The 20,339-nt window shown below is 36.5% G+C and overlaps 1 protein-coding gene across 2 annotated transcripts in view; it reads left to right on the forward strand.

The window, feature by feature from the left end:
• TAF1A (TATA-box binding protein associated factor, RNA polymerase I subunit A) overlaps window positions 1–20,074 on the forward strand; it is a 34,042-nt gene extending 13,968 nt beyond the window's left edge. For both annotated transcript variants that reach the window (XM_082613265.1, XM_082613266.1), the window contains exons 5-11: window positions 1,137–1,335; window positions 6,024–6,154; window positions 6,933–7,091; window positions 13,919–13,985; window positions 15,091–15,214; window positions 16,743–16,897; window positions 19,602–20,074. In XM_082613265.1, the coding sequence (XP_082469391.1) occupies window positions 1,137–1,335; window positions 6,024–6,154; window positions 6,933–7,091; window positions 13,919–13,985; window positions 15,091–15,214; window positions 16,743–16,897; window positions 19,602–19,714 (948 nt within the window). In that variant the 3' untranslated portion in view covers window positions 19,715–20,074. The remainder of the gene's footprint in view (window positions 1–1,136; window positions 1,336–6,023; window positions 6,155–6,932; window positions 7,092–13,918; window positions 13,986–15,090; window positions 15,215–16,742; window positions 16,898–19,601) is intronic.
• The last annotated feature ends 265 nt before the right edge of the window (window positions 20,075–20,339 follow it).

A 20,339-nucleotide genomic window follows, 5' to 3' on the forward strand; every position in this document is an offset into this window, starting at 1 on the left:
GAAATTATTACAATAGTTTAAGATGAAGGTTTGAACTCTGACTCTGTTCAGATGATTAACTGTACTTCCCATTATTCTCCTCCTTAATGTCCTCCCTACTTGTATTGCTCGTCCTTTGTGTAATTATTCTTTTTTTTTAATTGAAGTATAGTTGCTGTATAATGCTGTGTAAGTTACAGGTGTACAGTATAGTGATTTACAGTTTTTAAAGCTTATACTCCATTTATAGTTATTGTAAAATATTGGCTATATTCCCTGTGTTGTACAGTGTATCCTTGTAGCTTATTTTACACATAATAGTTTGTACCTCTTATTAATCTCCCACACCTATATTGCCCCTCCCCTCTGTGTGGAATTATTCTTTTTTTTTTTTTTTTTTTTTTGCTGTACGCGGGCCTCTCACTGTTGCGGCCTCTCCCGTTGCGGAGCACAGGCTCCGGACGCACAGGCCCAGCGGCCATGGCTCACGGGCCCAGCCGCTCCGCGGCATATGGGATCCTCCCAGACCGGGGCACGAACCCGTATCCCCTGCATCGGCAGGCGGACTCTCAACCACTGCGCCACCAGGGAGGCCCTGTGTGGAATTATTCTTATTGCTTCTCCTGTATCAGGCATACACTTGCCATTTGAACCAGTGCCATTCTTCAGCACCCCTTATTAAGATGTTTTCTCTGAGTTTATATAACATGTATAAAATAATTTATTGTCTGCTGTGGGCTAAACTAGGTATTAGGTGGCATACAAATATCATCTCACTTAATCCTCTTAATGCCCTTCAAAAGGGTTGATAATAATTGTTCCATATAAAAGAGGAGACTCACAAAGGGTGAGAGTAACTTACTCAGGTTTATGTAGCTTTAAAGTAGCATTTGAGCCTGGACTCTGTCTTCAGCATCCCTGTTCTTTTCACACTGCCTTCTGTTTGTAAGTTTGTATAATTTAGTTTTCATTTACATAATGATAATTTTTCATTTGTCTTTCTGCTAGATTGAAATTTTTGATAATGAGGACAATATTGCTCCATCATTTGTGTCCTACAAAGGTCTTAGCCTGAATGTATCATGTATTTACTGAGCTTTTTGACTAAGGGTTATCTAATGACCTGTATGACAGTGGGCTTTTCCTTATTGTTGCAGATCTCCTTACAACATGCATTATACCTTCTGCATCATGGTATGCTTGAGGATGCGAACAGAAATCTCAGCCAGGCAGAGACATGGCGGTATGGTGAAAAGTCGTCTTCTCAGGAAGTGTTAATCAACCTTATTCAGGCCTATAAAGGACTTTTGCAGTATTATATTTGGTCTAAAAAGAAGATGGAATTGTCTCAGCTTGGTGAGTGAATATGAGTGATAAGTAGTAAGACTGACTCAGAGGGACAGAAGGGGTCTGGAGGAGTAATCTAATTCCCCTACTTCCAAGCCTGGCTTTATCCAGATAATACAGAGAGCAGACATTTCTGTGGATGTAAAATCCTTGATCATCCTTTATAAAATTTCTGATATTTAAAAAAACTTTTCAGATATCAATTAGGTGATTTATAGATTAAGTTCATGACAATTTTAGATTCACTGCTTTCTTAAACATGATTTCCAGGATAGGTTACAAATTTTCTTCAGCAGGCATTGCATATAAGAAGCATTATTTCCTCTGTGTTTACAGTGGAGTTTAGTTTGTTTCATGATGTTGTTTCTTAGGAAAATACGTTTAAAGAGTAGGGCAAGATAATGTTGTTTCACTTCTGTATAAAGGTCAGAACAGACAGTTTTCTTGATTTACTGACCACCCCAAAAATTGACTATGTGTTCTTCTCAAACTGACTTTCCATGGTGATGTCATCCTCTCCTGTCCCTAAATTTCTGTTCTTTGGAGCTGTGTGATTCTCTATACTTTTTTCCCTTGTATAGTTTTTCTCCATAACTCCTCTAGGATTGACCCCTTCCTTTCTATTTTCACATCCTCCATCCAAGTCTCAGTTCTGACATTTATCACGTCAGTTGTGTTAAGCAGTGTTTCCTTACTGTCCTTATGTGATAGTATTTCCTTGGTCTCTGGACATGTGGGTTCACTAATCTCAAAATTCCCTTCCTGTTTCCCATCTTTGATCTCCCCCAAGACACTTCTGAAATGCTGTTTTCATCATGATAATATCGTGAGGCCTTTGTGCATTCTCCTCCTCTAGAATGCCATCTGCCCTTCAAGACTCATTAGACCCCGCCTTCTTTTACCTTAAGTCTAACGTATCAGCTGCATGTTCAGCCTATATCATTTGGCTCTTCACCTCTTGCTTTTTAATCATTCTAAGTTTTTTCATGTGTGTTTTGTGTTGTATCTCCCTGTCTAGACTCATCAGTCTTTTGAGGTCATATATCTGTCCTCTATTTCTTTTGCTAACCTTGCCATAATGCCTGCCATAAAGGCTTGCTGATACTGATTTAGGTAAGTTTTAAAGTCAGTATTTACTTTTCTTCCTACACTTTAAGTAGAACTCAAGCAAATATATGATGATTAAAGCAGTTGGAATGTGGCATTCACACCATCACTCCCATGGATAGATAATTCAGGACCTTCTGCAGCTGACACTCTTCTGTAGCAACAAGAGATAAAGATGGGATAATATGTGGTGCTCTTTAGATGGTCTTTAACCTCATGTGTCTGTTTAATGAGAAAAAAAGTTAGGACTAGTTCTATATAACCAACTCATAAGAATGGAACATGTGAATGTATGCTCAGAGCTGGTTTGGGATTTTTCCTTGCTTCTGTGGCCTGTGCTCGTTGGCTTTGATGCACTTGATGGCTGGGAATCCCCTTCCATGGTAAATCCATACCTAACTTGTACTTACTCAGGGATCTGCCTTTCTTTCTTAACCATTTTTTTGGATATCATTTCATACCTACTTTCCTGTAACCACTTCATCTCCAGGTGCATATTGATATTTATTCAATTGATCCACTGGGAAGAGAATACCAATCCCTGTTTGGGGGTGGGGGCTACTTTTTTGGCCAAAAAGTAGCACTGGTACCAAAAAGTGTTTTGTGCATCTATCAGCTGTTGCTTTCGAAAGACTGATGCTCCTTTTAAACCTTTAAGATTGTGAAATATATCCTGAAACAGTGTGTAAAACAAATGTCTGGTAGAATGAATAATTATAAAGCAAACATCCATGTAACTACACCCAGATTAAGGAGACAACATTGCTGACCCCCTAAAAGTTCCCCATGTGTGCCTAATCACACCTCCTCTCAGTGTCTCAAGAAGACTGTCCTGACTTTAAGGGTAATTACTCCCTTGTTTTCTTTAAATACTTTTACCACTCAAGTATGTATCTGTAATTTAGTTTTGCCTATATCTCAGTGTCATATTTAGATTCACACTGTATATATTCTTTTGGGGTCTTGCAGATTTTGTTCAGCATTTAACATGTGTTCATGTATGGAGTCCTAAAATATGTAGGACTGACTTCTTTGTTGCTGACTTCTTTCACTTAGCTAATGTTTTTAAAGGTTCACCCACATTGTAGCATGTAATGGCACTTCATTCCTTTTTATTTATTTTATTTATTAATATTCCATTGTATGGATATACCACATTTATGTATCCATTATCGGGTGATGGACATTTGGGTTGTTTTCTGCTTTTTGGCTATTTTGAATAATGTTGCTGTGAACTTTTGAGGGACCTCTGGACTGTTTTCCAAAGCAGCTGTGCCATTTTCCATTCTTACCAGCAGTGTATGAGGAGGGTACTAATTTCTCCACGTCCTTCCCAACACTTGCCATTATCTGTCTTTGATATATTAGCTATCCTGCTGGGTGTGAAGTAGTATCTTGTGGGGTTTTTTTTTATTAGTTTCTGCTTTATAACAAAGTGAATCAGTTATACATGTACATCTGTTCCCATATGCCTTCCCTCTTGCGTCTCCCTCCCTCCCACCCTCCCCATCCCACCCCTCCAGGCGGTCACAAAGCACCGAGCTGATCTCCCTGTGCTCTGCGGCTGCTTCCCACTATCTACCTACCTTACGTTTGGTAGTGTATATATGTCCATGCCTCTCTCTCGCTTTGTCACAGCTTACCCTTCCCGCTCCCCATATCCTCAGGTCCAGTCTCAAGTATCTTGTCGTTTTGACTTGCATTTCCCTAGAGGCTAATAATGTTGAGCATCTTTTCATGTGCTTGTGGGCCATTTGTATAGCTTCTTTGGAGAAATTTGCATTCAGATCCTTTTCTCCTATTTTAATTGAATTACTTACTATTTTATTATTGAGTTATAAGAGTTCTTTATATATTCTAGGTGCACGTCCCTTTTCAGATAGGTGTAGGATTTGGAAATGTTTTTTTCTATTCTGTGGGTTATCTTTTTTACTTTCTTAATGGTGTTTTTTGAGTCACAAAAGTTTTAATTTTGATGAAGTTGTTTGTTTTTTCTTTTGTTGCTTGTGCTTTTGTTGTCGCATCCAAGAAACCTTTGCCTACTCCAAGGTCACAAAGATTTAGACTTATGTTTTCTTCTGAGAGTTATATAGTTTTACAGTTGTTTTTTTAAATTCATTTTGAGTTAATTTTTTTATATCACGTGAGGTAGGTAGGGGTTCAAATTTATCTTGCATGTGGGTATTCAGTTGTTCCAGCATATTTATTGAAAAGGCTATTATTTTCCCACTGAATTGTCTTGGTACCCTTATCAAAAATCAGTTGCCCATATATGAAGTTTTATTTATGGACTCTAAATTTTCTTCCATTGATCTATATATATCCGTACTTATTTATGCCCATATCACAGTCTTAATTACTGTAGCTTTATAGTAACTTTTGAGGTCACAGTGTGAATCCTCCAAATTTGTTCTTCTTTTTAAAGATTGTTTTGGCTATTCCTGGTCCCTTGCATTTCCATATGGATTATAGGATCAGCTTGTCAATTTATGCAAACAAGCCAGCTGGGACTTTGATAAGAATTACATTAAAGCTATAGATTAATTTAATAACTCTTCCAACCCATGAACACAGGATGTCTTTCCATTTATTTAGGTCTTCTTTAATTTCCTTGAACAATACTACTTTTCAGACTATAATTTTATGTCTCTTTTGTAAAATTCATACCTAAGTAGTTTATCGTTTTTGATGCTATTGTAAATGGCATTATTTTCCTAATTTCATTTTTGGATTGTTCATTGCAAGTATATAGATATACAATTGATTATTCTGTGTTGATTTTATATTATGCAACTTTCAACTCATTTATTGGTTATAATAAGTTTTTAATGTATTCTTAGGATTTTCTATGTACAAGATCATGTCATCTGCAAGTAGAGATAGTTTTACTTCTTCCTTTCCAATCTGGACATTGTTTATATTGTTTTCTTGTTGAATTGCCCTGCCTAGAACCTCCATTATAATGTTGAATAGAAGTTGCAAGAGAGGACATTCTCTCTTGCATGCAGTCATTAACCATCAATTCTGATATCAGTTGTGGGTTTTTCATAAGATGCCCTTTATCAGATTGAAGAACTTCCTTCTTTTCCTAGATGTTCAGTGTTTTTATCATGAAAGGTTATTGAATTTTGCCAAATGCTTTTTCTGCAACAGTTGAGATGGTTATGAGGTTTTTGTCATTATTCTATTGATTTGGAATATTGTATTAATTGACTTCAGATGTTAAACAACCTTGCATTCCTGGAATAGATCCCATTTTCTGTGTTGCTAGATTCAGTTTGCTAGTATTTTGTTGAGAATTTTTACGTCTACTTATAAGAGATATTGGTCTGTAATTTTCTTGTGTTGTCTTTGTCTGGTTTTGGTATCAGGGTGATTCTGATCTCATAGATCAGTTGCGAAGTGTTTTCTCTCTGTCCTTTTTTAGGGGGAGAGTTTGTGATGAATTAGTACTATACTTGAAGTGCTTGTTAGAATTCACTAGTGAAGCTGTCAGGGTCTGAGCTTTTCTTGTGGGTAGTTTATTGAGTACTGATTCTGCAGAAGTCCTCAGTACTGAATACTTTAAAAAATCTTTTGTCTTTGGACAGATGAGGATGATTATGCTTACAACACAGAGTCCCAGAATATGCTCAACCACAGCTGGAAGACATCTATAAACCTTTGTGCATTGATTCAAATTCCTGGAGTTTGGGACCCTTTTGTGAAGAGTTATGTAGAGGTAAGTAAACTTTTCATAAGGTTTTATTAGTTTCATTTTGCTATAAGCTTAATCTTTATTGCTCAGAAAGGAACTAATGGAGAAAATTGTTTAAAAATAAAAAGAATATGATGCTTTTTTTTGGTCTGAATAATTTTTGTTTATTTTACCAATATACTGTAAACGTTACTGTGTTTATTTTCGCCACTGGATAATGTGTCATGGCCAAATACAGTAGTCCCTCAGTATCCATGGATGCTGAAGTCCCTTGCTTTTTGAAAGTTTCATTAGTGCTAAAGTGATAATTATGTTGTCCAGAGATAATCTCTGAAACCGTATGCTAGTGAATCTGGAAATTCCTGTTTCAGGATGGGAAGGAATGAAAGGAAAGGAATTATAATTCCTTATGCACTCCTTTTGTGGCTAAAGTTATGTAGGGCACTGAGGTTAGTTGCATCGTATGGTCTTTTCTTGGTCCTAGTGTGCCCTACTTTGAAGACTTTATTTCTCATAGGAACACTTCTTATGTTGAAGTTGCTGCATTTTTCAGTAACAAAATATGATAAGGGAAAAATGGGAAACCATGTAGGCCTTTTTTATGATCTTCTGTGTTCTGTGGAGGTTGTAACATATGCTGGTGGAAGCAAAAACTGTCATCCCTATTGTTCCCTATATAGTAAATGCTGTTTTTCAGTTGTATGACTTCTTTTGTGCTCATCAATAAAGTTAAGTTGTACATGATATTTCATATAGCTATCTTACAGAATTTAGCTAAGATATCATGACTTATTTTATATAGATGCTGGAATTCTATGGGGATCAAGATGGAGCCCGAGAGGTGCTTACCAATTACGCCTATGATGAAAAGTTCCCATCAAATCCAAATGCTCATATCTACTTATACAACTTTTTAAAGAGAGAGAAGGCACCAAGAGAGAAACTGATAAGTGTGCTTAAGGTAGACAATTTTTATGTCAGTGTTTGAACAGAGTTGGGGATCTACTTTAAGACATTCTTAGGTCACTGCTTTCCAACTTTCATGTTATAACATCCAGAGAAAATGACAGTGTATGTATGGCACACTGAGGTAAAGACAGGAGGCTACAGCCTCCCAGCAGACCCCCCATCACTACCATTCCCCCATCTTCTGCCCAAGTGAGACGGAGGGGAGACGATCAGTATTTCAGAAACTGTTTGTTACCCTGGTTGGAAAGTTCTGCATTGCTTTTTTTTTTTAGGAAATCATCTTTATTGAAATTTAACTTACATACAATAAAACAGATATTTCAAGTGTACACTGGGATGCATTTTTACAAATATATGCATCCATGTAACACCATAATAATTAAGATATTGAACATTTCCATCACCCTAGAAAGTCCCTCATTTCCCTTTGCAGCCAAGCCGCCCATGTACTCTTAGCCCCAGGCAGTCACTGATCTGCTTTCTGTCACTATAGATTAGTTTTATCTCTTCTAGAATTTCATATAAATGAAATCTGACAGTATGTACTCTTTTTTTTTTTCTTTAGGTCTGGATTTTCTTGCTCAGTAGAATGTTTTTGAAATTTATCCATATTATTGTATCAGTAATTTGTTCCTTATTACTGCTGAGTATTATTCCATTTTTATACATTCACTTCTTGATGGACATTTGGGTTATTTTCACTCTTTGGCTATTATGAATACCACTGTGAACATTCATGTATAAGTTTTTGTGTGCACATATATTTTCATTTTTCTTTGGTAGTTACCTAAGAGTGGAATTGCTGGAAAGTATATGTTTAACTTAAGAAACTGCCCAATTGTTTTCTGAGGAGACTATACCATTGACATTCCCACCATCAAAGTATGAAAGTTCAGTTTCTCTTATTTGTCTTATTGATTTGGAAGTTTTTTTATATAATCTGGGTACAAGTCCTTTGTCAGGTATATGGATGGTAAATATGTTTTCCCAGTTTGTGGCTTGCCTTTTTGTTTTCTTTACAGTATCTTTCAAAGAGCAGAAATTTCTAATTTTGATTAAGTACAATTTACTCATTTTTCTTTTACAGTTAGTATTTTTTGTCTAAGAAATCTTTGCCTACTCCAAGATAAAGAAGATTCTCTTCTGTGGTTTTTTTTCGAGAAGTGTTACAGTTTTATGTTTAGGTCTGTGATAGGTTTTGAGCTAATTTTTTTGTGTAGTGTGAGGTAAGGGTCATTGAAAAGACTATCCTTTCCCTGTTGAATTACATTGGTAACTTGGTTGAAAATCAATTGACCATGCATATAGACTCTATTGTGTTCTAGTGATGTGTATTTCCATTCGTATACCAATACTGCACATCCTGACTACGGTAGCTTTACAACAAGTCTTGGAATCATGTCATGAAAGTCATACAAATTTGTCCTTTTTCAAAATTACTTTTAGCTTCTCTAGGTCTTTTGACTTTTCATGTACATTTTAAAATCAGTTTGTCAATTGCTACAAAAATATCTTGTTGGGATTTTGAATCTGTAGATCAATTTTGAGAGAATAGACATCTTAGTAATACTGAGATTTCCAAACTGTGAACATGGTATGTGTCTCCATTAATTTAGGTATTTTATTTCTCTCTGAAATGTTTTGTAGTTTTTAGTGTATATATTTTGTTAAATTTACCCCTAAGTGTTTCAAGTTTGGGATTGTTACTGTATATGGTATTCCTTACAATTTTTTTTATTGTGGTAAAATATATGTAATATGAAATTTACCATTTTAACCATTTTCAAGTGCACATTTTTTCTTTTTTTTTTTTTGGCCATGCTATGTGGCATCTGGGATCTTAGTTCCCTGATCAGGGATTGAACCTGTGCTCCCTGCATTGGAAGCTCGAAGTCTGAACCACTGAACCACCAGGGAAGTCCCTCAAGTGCACATTTTTTTTTTCTTTTTTTTTGGGAGGTACGCGGGCCTCTCACTGTTGTGGCCTCTCCCGTTGCGGAGCACAGGCTTCGGACGCGCAGGCTCAGCAGCCATGGCTCACAGGCCCAGCCGCTCCGCGGCATGTGGGATCTTCCTGGACCGGGGCACGAACCCGTGTCCCCTGCATCAGCAGGTGGACTCTCAACCACTGCGCCACCAGGGAAGCCCTCAAGTGCACGTTTTAATGGCATTGCCATTAAGTACATTCACAGTTTTGTGCAACCATCACCACTGACTACTTCCTGAACTTTTTCATCATCACAAACAGAAACTCTGTATCCATTAAACAATACGGCTCCCCCAATCCCTAGTAACCTCTATTCTACTTTTTTTTTTAATATATTGAAGTATAATTGATTTACAGTACTGTGTTAGTTTCAGGCATTCAGCAACCTCTATTCTACTTTCTGTCTTTTTATAAATTTGCTCATTCTAGGAACCTCATCTAAGTGGAATCATACAGTATTTATCCTTTTATGTCTTGCTTATTTCATAATGTTTTCAAGATTCATCCATGTTGAATTTAAGAAAAAAAAATGTCATGAAGAACATAGGGGTAAGACAGGAATAAAGACACAGACCTACTAGATAATGGACTTGAGGATATGGGGAGGGGGAAGGGTAAGCTGTGACAAAGTGAAAGAGCGGCATGGACATATATACACTACCAAACCGTAAGGTAGATAGCTAGTGGGAAGCAGCCGCATAGCACAGGGAGATCAGCTCGGTGCTTTGTGACCGCCTGGAGGGGTGGGATAGGGAGGGTGGGAGGGAGACGCAAAAGGGAGGGGATATGGGAACATATGTATATGTATAACTGATTAAATTTGTAAAAAAAAAAAAAAAAGAAAGAAAAAAGATTCATCCATGTTATAACATGTATCAGAATTTCCTTCCTTTTTAAGCCTGAATAATATTCCATTATATATATATATATATATATATATATATAATGGAATATATATATTATACAAATATATTCCATATTTTATTTATCCATTCATCTCTTGGTAGACATTTGGGTTGTTTTCAGTTTTTGGCTCTAGCGGATAACTCCATTATGAGCATTGGTGTACAGTATGTGTCTGAGTCCCTGCTTTCAGTTATTTCATATATACCTAGGAGTGGAATTGCTGGATCATATGATACTTCTTTGTTTAACCTTTTGAGGAACCATCAAGCTGTCTCCATAGCAGCTGTACCATTTTACATTCCCACCAGCACTGCATGAGGGTTTAAATTTCTCCACATCCTCACCAACACTTTGTTGCTTTCCTTTTTTAAGAAATTGATAATAGGTCTCCTGAGGTGTATGAAGCAGTATCTCATTTTTATTTTGATTTGCATTTTCCTGATGATAGTGACGTTGAGCATCTTTTCATGTGCTTAGTGGTTATTTGTGTACCTTCTTTGGAGAAATGTCTGCTTACATCCTTTTTTTTGAATTAGGTGTTTCAGTTTTTTGTTATTGAATTTAGGAGTTCTTTATATATTTCATGGTCAGTTTCTAATCACATTTTAGAGGAATAAAAAAAAGAAAGGTCCTTTTCAGCCTATACAAATGACTGAGAAAAATCCTTTTCTACCAATCTTCCTTTTAAAAAGCCAATTAGCTCTAATCTGTACTTGTATAGTCATCAAAATTGACATTATCAAACCTTCAGATGTGGAAACTGTACCTTTTATAAAGTTTTCAACAGGCTTTGTTTTACTGCATAATACTTAAAAAAATGTTTTTAAAGAAAATCTGGTTTATTCTTGATTCAAGGCACTTTACATTTTCTTAACAGCTTTTTTGAAGTAGAATTTACATAACATAAAGTTCACTGTTTTAAATGCACAATCCAATTTTTTTAGTATATGTACAGTGTTGTGCAACCATTATCATAATCTATTATAGAACATTTAATGACCCCCCCCCAAAGAAACACCATGCCCATTAGCCCACACCCACCCTCTCCACCCAAACCCTAGGTGACCACTAATCTACTTTCTGTCTCTATAGATTTGTCTATTCTGGACATTTCTTATAAATGGAGTCATGCAATATGTGGCCTTTTGTGACTGGTTTCTTTCACTTAGCATATTTTTAAGTTCATCCATGTTGTAGCATGTGTCAGTACTTCATTCCTTTTTATGTCTCAATATTATTCCACTGCATGAATATACAACATTTGTTTATCCATTAACCAATTGATAGACATTTGGGTTGTTTTTACTTTTCAGCTATTATGAATAATACTTCTGTGAGCTTTTGTGTAAAACTTCTTGTGGGACATACGTTTTCAATTCTCTTGGGTATACATACCTTGAAGTTGAATCACCAGAATATGCTAACTTTCTGTTTCACTTTTTGAGGAATTGCCAAGCTGTTTTGCCAAGGAGCTGCACAATTTTACGTTCTCACCAGCAGTGTATGAGGGTTCTAATTACTCCACATCCTCGCTCATATTTGTTACTGTATTGTTATTATTATTATGGCCATCCTAGTGGATGGAAAGTAGTATCTCATTGTGGTTTTGATTTGCTTTTCCCTAATGACTAATGATGTTGACCAACTTTTCATGTGCTTATGGGCTATTTGTTTATGTTCTTTGGAGAAATATTCCTTTGCCCATTTTTAAATTGGGTTGCTTATCTTTTTGTTGTTGACATGTAAGAGTTCTTTATATATATTCTGGATACTAGACCCTTATCAGATATATGATCTGCAACTATTTTCTATTTTCTCCCTTTTTGTGGGTTATTTTTATCTTTCTTGATAATGGCTTTTTTTTTGGCTGAGTGGTGCGGCTTGCGGGATTTTAGTTCCCCCACGAGGGATTGAACCCAGGCCCTCGGCAGTGAAAGTGCCAAGTCCTAACCACTGGATCACCAGGGAGTTCCCTTGATAGTGTTCTTTGAAGCACAAAAATTATTGATTTTGATAAAGTCCAATTTACTGTTCTTCCTTTGGTTGCTTGTGCTTTAGTTATGTCATATCTACAAAACTATTGCCTAATCTAAGGTAACACATATTTACACCTAGGTTTTCTTCAGAGTTTTATAATTTTAGTTTTTACCTTTAGGTCTTTGATCCATTTTGAGTTAATTTTTGTATGTGGTGTGATGTAGTGGTCTAGTTTCATTCTTTTGCCATGTGGATATCCAGTTGTCCCAGCACTGTTTGTTGAAAGGAATTTTCTTACTCCCATTGAATTGTCTTGGCACCATTGTCAAAAATCAATTGATCATGGATATATATGGTTTATTTCAGGACACTGAATTCTGTTCCATTGATTTATATGTCTATCTTAATATCAGTACCACAGTCTTACTTGCAAACTGCATAATATACTTTTAAAGTTGCTATTTTAGTTTTACTCTTCAAGATTTCTCTTTACCCACTTGTGCAAGAAAATACTAAGGACATTTACAACAAAAGCAAGATTCTGAACTTCACTCAGGTCGTCATTCATTAATGGTGTTCTGAAAAGACTTTAAAAAATGGAATAGAAAATAACTGTATTCAACACTTCAAGACAAGATAGATTTAGAGAAATTCTGGTTTTCCTTTTGAAAAATACAATATTTGAAATTAACTCAATAAATGGGTTTAAATAGATTGAACATAGCAGAAGAGAGAATTAATGAACTGTGTAGAAAATCAGGCTAAAAAGGAAGAGCAAAAAGGATAAAAAGTGCAGAAAAGAGTGTACAAAGGACTCAGTGAAAGGTCTGAACTACTTGTAATTGGAGTCCAGGGAAAGGAGAGACAGAACGGGGTTCAAAAGCAAACAAACAGGCAAAGACAATATTTAATGAGTCAATGGCTAAGAATTTTACAAAACTGATGAAAGACTTCCAGAGTTCTGATAGTGTTCTATCTTTTGATCTGGGTGCTGATTATGTGAGTGTGTATAACTTGTGAAAGTTTATTGAATGGCACACTCGTGATTTGTGTACCTTTCTAGTACATATGTTATATTTCAATAAAATATGTTTTAAAAATCTAAGTGAATTGAACCATATACAGAATTCCCTAAATCAAAAAAAATGTGATTTTGTAAAAACTGAGTTTTAATAATACTCTCTGATACTGGTATATTGATCATGTTGATTGATCTCTAATTTAAAGACTATTAAGAAATTAACAAATTTACTTTTCATTTTGTGGGAAATTATTTCAGTGTAAGGTTAAATTATCTCAGCAGCAGACAGAATAAGTTCATCTCTAATATTAAATGTGTTTAAGTGAGAAATATACTTTCAATCCTGTTTTTTGCATATTCATAAAGATTGTCCATCCTATTTTTAGAAAGAAAAACCTTTAACTTCTCCCTGTTGTGTAAAAAGATTGTAAAAATATTGACTTGAATACCCTTAATGTACTGTGTTCCTGAACACAATCTTCCAAAATAACTAGCCTTGCCTTTTTTGGGTTTTGTTTTGTATATTCTGTGACCTTTTGTGATCAATAAATATTAAATATCTTTCCTATGTGATATTGATTCTCTTTTTCTTTATTTTTTTCCTCAGTCCTGGCTACTGAAAAGAAATTAAGTTTTTAAGTGTGGTAAACAGTATAAGTATAGAGAAAATAAAAAGTCTCCATCTATCCACATCCCCCCACCCTCCCAACCAACTATCTTGTTATTAGGAGAGATTTTTTTTTTAATAGCTTTACATAGAACACCTTTCTGTACCACAATTGAACTGGATAAAAGCAAAGTATCTTTTAAATCCTTGATTCCTTTACCGAGGCCATATTAGATAGTAAGAACTTTATTTGAAAGTAAGCTGAAATTAGAGAAACGCCTTTCGAATGTGTAAAAATTACAAGATTATCCTTTCTTCCAGATTTTGTATCAGATTGTACCATCTCATAAACTGATGTTAGAGTTCCACAGATTACTGAGAAAATCAGGTAAGTAGTTTGTTTTAAATCTCTTTGCGCAGACAAGCTGTAGACTGGGGCTCAGCAGACTGTGGCTATGGGCCAGATCCACCTCTTGCCTGTTTTTTTTTTTTTTTTTTAAATATTTCTTTCTTCCTTCCTTTCCTTCTTTTCTTTCTTTCTTTCTGCATTGGGTCTTCGTTGCTGCACCCAGGCCTTCTCTAAGTTACGGCAAGTGGGGGCTACTCTTGGTTGCAGTGCGTGGGCTTCTCATTGCAGTGGCTTCTCTTGTGGCGGAGCACAGGCTCTAGGTGTGCGGGCTTCAGTAGTTGTGGTGCACGGGCTCTAGAGCGCAGGCTCAGTAGTTGTGGTGCATGGGTTTAGTTGCTCTGTGGCATGTGTGATCTTCCTGGAACAGGGGTAGAACCCGTGTCCCCTGCATTGGCAGGTGGATTCTTAATCACTGCACCACCAGGGAAGTCCCCTCTTGCCTGTTTCCATAAATCAAGTTCTGTTGGAGCACAGCCTTGTCCATTTATTTATATACGTAAATATAAAAGCAGTCTATGGCAGCCTTTGCCCTACGACAGTAGTGTTGAGTAGTTATGACAGCCTGTAAGGCTTGCAAAACTTAAATAGTGTCTGGCCCTTTACAGAAAAGGTGTGCTGACCTCTGCTATAGAATTTAGGCAATGGTTGCAAAAGAAAAACAGCTTCAATTTATATGATTCAGCTCATTTTAGTCTTTACTGGGATTCAGCTCAGTATAGAAAAGAACATAATTCTTCATAGGAAATCCGCTTGCTAAGTCCAGTAGGTACTGGGACTACCTCGGTTCTTCTAATAGAAGAGAACATATATAAAATACCCAAATAGGGCCGGTACCTTAAGTAATGTTCTCAGTAGTATAAACCCATATAGAGGTCAGACTCACCACCCTGCCTTCATTAATGTGGACTAAATTATCGAATTCTTCAGATTCACCACAGGAGAGTATGATCACAATGAATTGTTTTAAACTGTTAATCAAACTAGAAGGCTTATGATTCAGTGATACTTTATCAGTGGAATATAATCTTTTAGCTTTGTGCTCTTCAATGTTTTCTGTAAACGCTAACTGTTGTGACCATTGCAGAAAACGAAGAACACCATAAACTGGGGTTGGAGGTATTATTTGGAGTCTTAGATTTTGCTGGATGTACTAAAAATATAACTGCTTGGAACTATTTGGCAAAATATCTCAGACAGACTTTAATGGGGTAAGTAAGAAACATACAGTGTTTATTACTGGATCAGCATAAATAATGTTTTATAATATTTTAGCTAATAAAGTTCTTTGTTTATGTTTTTGGATTTCTTGAACTGTGTCTTCAGCTGTTTTCTTCTAAGTACGTCAGAAGAACAGGAAATAGGAAGTCACAAGTAAAACGTACAAAAATTCTATCCAGATTTTTTGTGCTATCAAAATGGGTAATAGCCCTTACCACTACTCTGCTAAGAGCTAAGTTTGTGCTTTCTAATTGGAAATAGGGACCAGAAGGGGTCACCTCCACTTTTCACTAGATTCTTTGTAAAGCTGTTTGTGATTTGTGTCATCAACTTGTAAGATCACATGGGAAGCAGCTTTCCTCCCAACAGTTCTCAGTCATTTTCATTGGGTTTTTTTAGGACCTCATAAAATCGTCATGGTTATTCATTCAGCAAATATTTATTAAGTCCCTTGTGAGCTGGGTATCTAAAGCTATCCCTCTGATCAAAATAATCATCAGTGCCACATTTTGAGTAAAAGAAAAGGAGTGGCCCTTGTCACTTTTACCTTGTGTGTGAGAGAATAAAGGATATCACACACAATGAAATTAAATTTCATTGATTTATTATATCCATTTTAGTTGCTTAGGAAATTCAATATCAGTGGGAACTTGCTTCAGGCTTCAGACCTGACTTGACCTTAGAACAGTCTTGATTAGGAAGTATTTTTGGTGTGATATGTTGATGTACTCACTGTAAACCACTTTCCAAATCTAAAGCACTGTACAAACCCTTACTAACCCCAAGGTTCTTGAAGGCAGAGAAATGTGCTACTCACTTTTTAAACCTCTAGAAGTTTTGCCACAGGGGCAAATAGGTACTAAATAAGTCTTTGCTCTATTAAATTATTGAGGAATACTTAGCATTGCCTGGGTTCAGCTGTCAAACCTATGAGTTCCTGTGTTTGTATAATAATGCCATCTCAATTTGGATAGTAATTCTTTGTAGCATATAATTTTAAAGTAAGGTTTTAAAGTAACTTTTAAGAAATAAATAACAATAGCCAACATTTGTTGAAAATTTACTTTGTACCAGACAGCATGCAAAGAGCTTTATATGACACTTGCTATACTATGGACCAGTTTAATCCTAATAACAATGCTACGAGATGGGCACCATTAATATCCTCAAGGAAATTGAGGCTCAGAGACATTAAGCAACGTGCCGAAGATCACACAGGTAGTAGATGGAAGACCTGGGATTTGAATCTGAGATTTTGACCTTAGAGTCTATGCCGTTAACTGCTGTGCTGTACTGAACTGAACTGGCTCTTTCATTAAATGGAAAATGGGACATGGAGATCAAAGAGGACGAAAAAGGATTTGCTTTCATGCGTGTGCTATGCCACGGCCATACTCGGAAGCTAGTTTGGAAACATCTTCCTTGTCATCTTTCCACAGACCCTACTTAAGTTCAGATTCTGACACTATAGGTCTGTCTCCATCACTGACCTTCCCTTTTGACATTTTTCTTTTCCAGGAGTCATCTTGCCTGGGTTCAAGAAGAGTGGAACTCCAGGAAAAACTGGTGGCCAAACTTTCACTTCAGCTATTTTCGGGCAAAAAGTGATTGGAAGGAAGATAAAGCTTTGGCTTGTGAGAAAGCTTTGGTAGCTGGGTTATTGTTAGGAAAAGGTACATGTTTTGTTTTCTTTTTACCTAGCCATAGCTTTCAGGTGATTTTGAAATTACAGAGTGTGGCCATTCATTCATATTAGAGTTTACCTAAACAGTATCTAAGGGTATTAGATGCTGGAAAAATAACTGCTGAGTGGAAAAATGAATAGTGAATTTGGGCCAGGTGATCTGCTTATAGGGAATTTCCATGGATTAGAAACAGTAATTTCATATTGTTGATCGTCATTGGTTTTTATGCTCTAACTTGAGTATCTTTAGGGGCCATTAAGATAAAGGATGCACCGTTTTCACAGCAAATGACCATTTGGCTGTGCTGTAGAGAAAGTTTACTGAGATTATCTACTATATTAGACATAGAAAAATATTCTTTATTGACCTCATTTTTTTTATGACAGCTTTATGTTATTTATATTTACTTACCTGTTGCTGTAAGGATGAGACATTTTCTTCCCTTCAGATAAGGAAAAAAGAAAAAAAACCTCCTATTAACTTACTTAAAAGTCCTCTTAAAGGGAAATTGGTCTTTTCTTTGGGGAACATCTTGGCTGTTAAAACTCTTACCTGCTTTGTACCACTGAAATATAGAAAGGTAGCCAGTACTGAAATGAGACTGCCACAGAATGTGTCCAGAGGTGAAGAAAGTGACCTCACAGTGGCCATGAGTAAGCACTGTGTGGCCAGGGAGTTTAAAGTATCCTAAAGAGATTCTTCAGGTCGGTTTAGATATAATTTGTATTGATTTGGAATTAGTATTCTCAGTTAATGTTTCAGATGGTTACTTAGATTAGTAAAATACTGATTTTATGGGAGGAAAGGGATTAGTAAACATGAAAGTAGTTTAAAAATTTTCTCTCTGAAGTACTGATGACAAGAAACAAATGTGATTTGGACTGTGACTTTCTGCTTTATGCGTGTAGAGGTTTCTGGTACAGATATCAAAAGGTACCTGTGTTTGAGTGGGGTCTGAAGACCTGGGTTAACTTTCCAATTCTGTCCCTTACTTGCCATGTCACTTAGGTCAAGCAGTTAACCTTTGGGAGCCTTCTGTTTGAGATGGGCAGTGTAACACCTGCCCTGTTTGCTTACAGGATTGTTAAGCATCACACAAACATCACATCAAAGTGCTTTATACATTCTGAGGTATCCTGCGAATATCAGGCATAAAATGTCTGAGAATGGGCTCACCTTTTCTTCTTTCAGGGTGTTGGTATGGGGCTGAGTCAGTCTATTGGGAGTTGTGCTGGGTTTTGTTCTTGATCCGGTTACCCTCATTACATCCTGGGATTCGAATTTTAGTCGTGGCCTCCCTTTGCTCTGTGCTTGGAGTAGGGTACGGTGGCTGTCCTTCCTCCCATGCTCTGCTCAAGGTGAACCAGGCCCATTTCTCCTTGGAGGGGCCTTTCCTCCCAACAGTTCAGGCTGCTTGGCTGCCACGTGACTTTAGCTTGGTGGGCTTGAAGTTAGGAATTGTAGTTTATTTGGCTTTTTCTCTGTGTTGGATTGGTAGCAGAGTTTTTTCCAGTTTTCTGTATTCTAGACAGAAGAAGAAATCTGTGTACAAAGTATTTCGTTTTTGCTAAAGTGGTAGATGTGTTTAGAAACACAAATTATTATATAACACCACACACGCCACTGCTTCCCAGCTAATAAAATATTAGCAGTTCTCGCCTACTATTCTCAGGGATAATAAAATTGTTACTCTAGGGCTTCCCGGGTGGCGCAGTGGTTGAGTCCGCCTGCCGATGCAGGGGACACGGGTTCGTGCCCCCATCCGGGAAGATCCCACATGCCGCGGAGCAGCTGGGCCCGTGAGCCGTGGCCGCTGAGCCTGTGCGTCCGGAGCCTGTGCTCCGCAACGGGAGAGGCCACAACAGTGAGAGGCCCGCGTACCGCAAAAAAAAAAAAAAAATGTTACTCTAGGTACAATATATATTCTAGCAATTTCCCAGAGAATATGAATAAATGCAAGCTGAGACTGTAATAAAATTAATTTTTCCTATGTTTTTTATGGTCTCACTTATTAAATAGAGAAAATCTCTTATAATATCCAGTTTACATTTTTCTTACAGGAATTTGATTCATGTCTCTGAAGTACTTAACTAGTGATCCTCTTAGCATTGTAAGACTATGAAAAGCAGGTAGAACTTCTGATGAGCACCTTTGGCACCTTTGGCATATCTGCGTGATCACCACCCAGCTGCCTGCTAGATGGCGGAAATGACTAGATTAAATTTTTGATTTCTTCTAACCTATGATTTGTTTATTCTAATTCTTCACATCAGGGTTTTCTACAGAGAACTTCCTTATTGTCATAGATGCGTCTTTGACTCTTTTACCAACTTATCATTGAGAAGGAAGCTCTAGTAGTTTGCTTCTGGAGAAGGCTCATTTAAGATATGAATATATATAATATGCATATCACCTTAACTAAGGTTTAGGAGGGAAGGTAGACAACAGGCTAAAGTATATACTTTAATTATGATGCATCAGAAATATTTTTGTATGTGGGAAGCAGTACATTTCATTGGTGACAGCTCTGAGAATGGGCTTAGACATATTGGTATAGATAATAGAAATCCATCTACTTTTATAATCATCAGTATGCCAGAGTTGAAGCAAAAATTTTAAAATGTAGAAATATACTTGAAGAATTTGATGATAAGTATTAAAACTTTTTATTTTGCCTTGTTTTGTTTCTTAGGTTGTAGATATTTTCGGAATATTTTAAGACAAGATCATCAAGTCTTAAAGAAGAAAATTAAGCAGATCAAGAAATCAGTGAAAAAATACAGCATTGTAAATCCAGGACTCTGATACTGAATTTTAGTTACTTCAGATTAGTAGCTACAGAGTAGTAACTCAGTTGATAGCTTTAAATGTATTTATTTATTTGGTATTTTAAGCAGGTAGCTTATTTGGCTATGAAAAAGTTATATTTATATTTTTTTATATTTTCTTTTACTATCGGTTATAGCTAGAGAAAGTCTCATTGCCTCTGCTCTTTGTAAATATATTTTTTCTTTTTTTTTACTGTTAAATGTAACATTAAGGAATAATCTTCAAATTAAAATATATTTGTTTAATCAGAGCATGTAGCTCTACAGCAGTTATTGCTGTTTGCAGATAATTTGCCTCGATAATTGTGTAATAAAATATAACTTGTGGGACTGTTAAGTGAACGTGTGTATTCTTTTAGATGCTAAATGATACATGTTAGGTTTACCACCATGAAGAATATATTGGTGATGAGTTCTGTTGAGGAAACAGAGAAGGATTTAGAAAAGAACTCCTCTTTCTCTTTTGGTAGTAAGACATGGCAGTGTGGGATTAAGTGACCTCTGGTAGAGAGCTACCTTTGACTCTGGAGGACTCCTTTGGGTCAGAGAGGGTAGGAGGGGCCTGGTTACTTTTAGCTGGCACTGGCCTAATTTTAAAGGAT

Source organism: Mesoplodon mirus (assembly GCF_964341445.2).
Source record: "Mesoplodon mirus genome assembly, chromosome: 3".
Lineage (NCBI taxonomy): Eukaryota > Metazoa > Chordata > Mammalia > Artiodactyla > Ziphiidae > Mesoplodon > Mesoplodon mirus.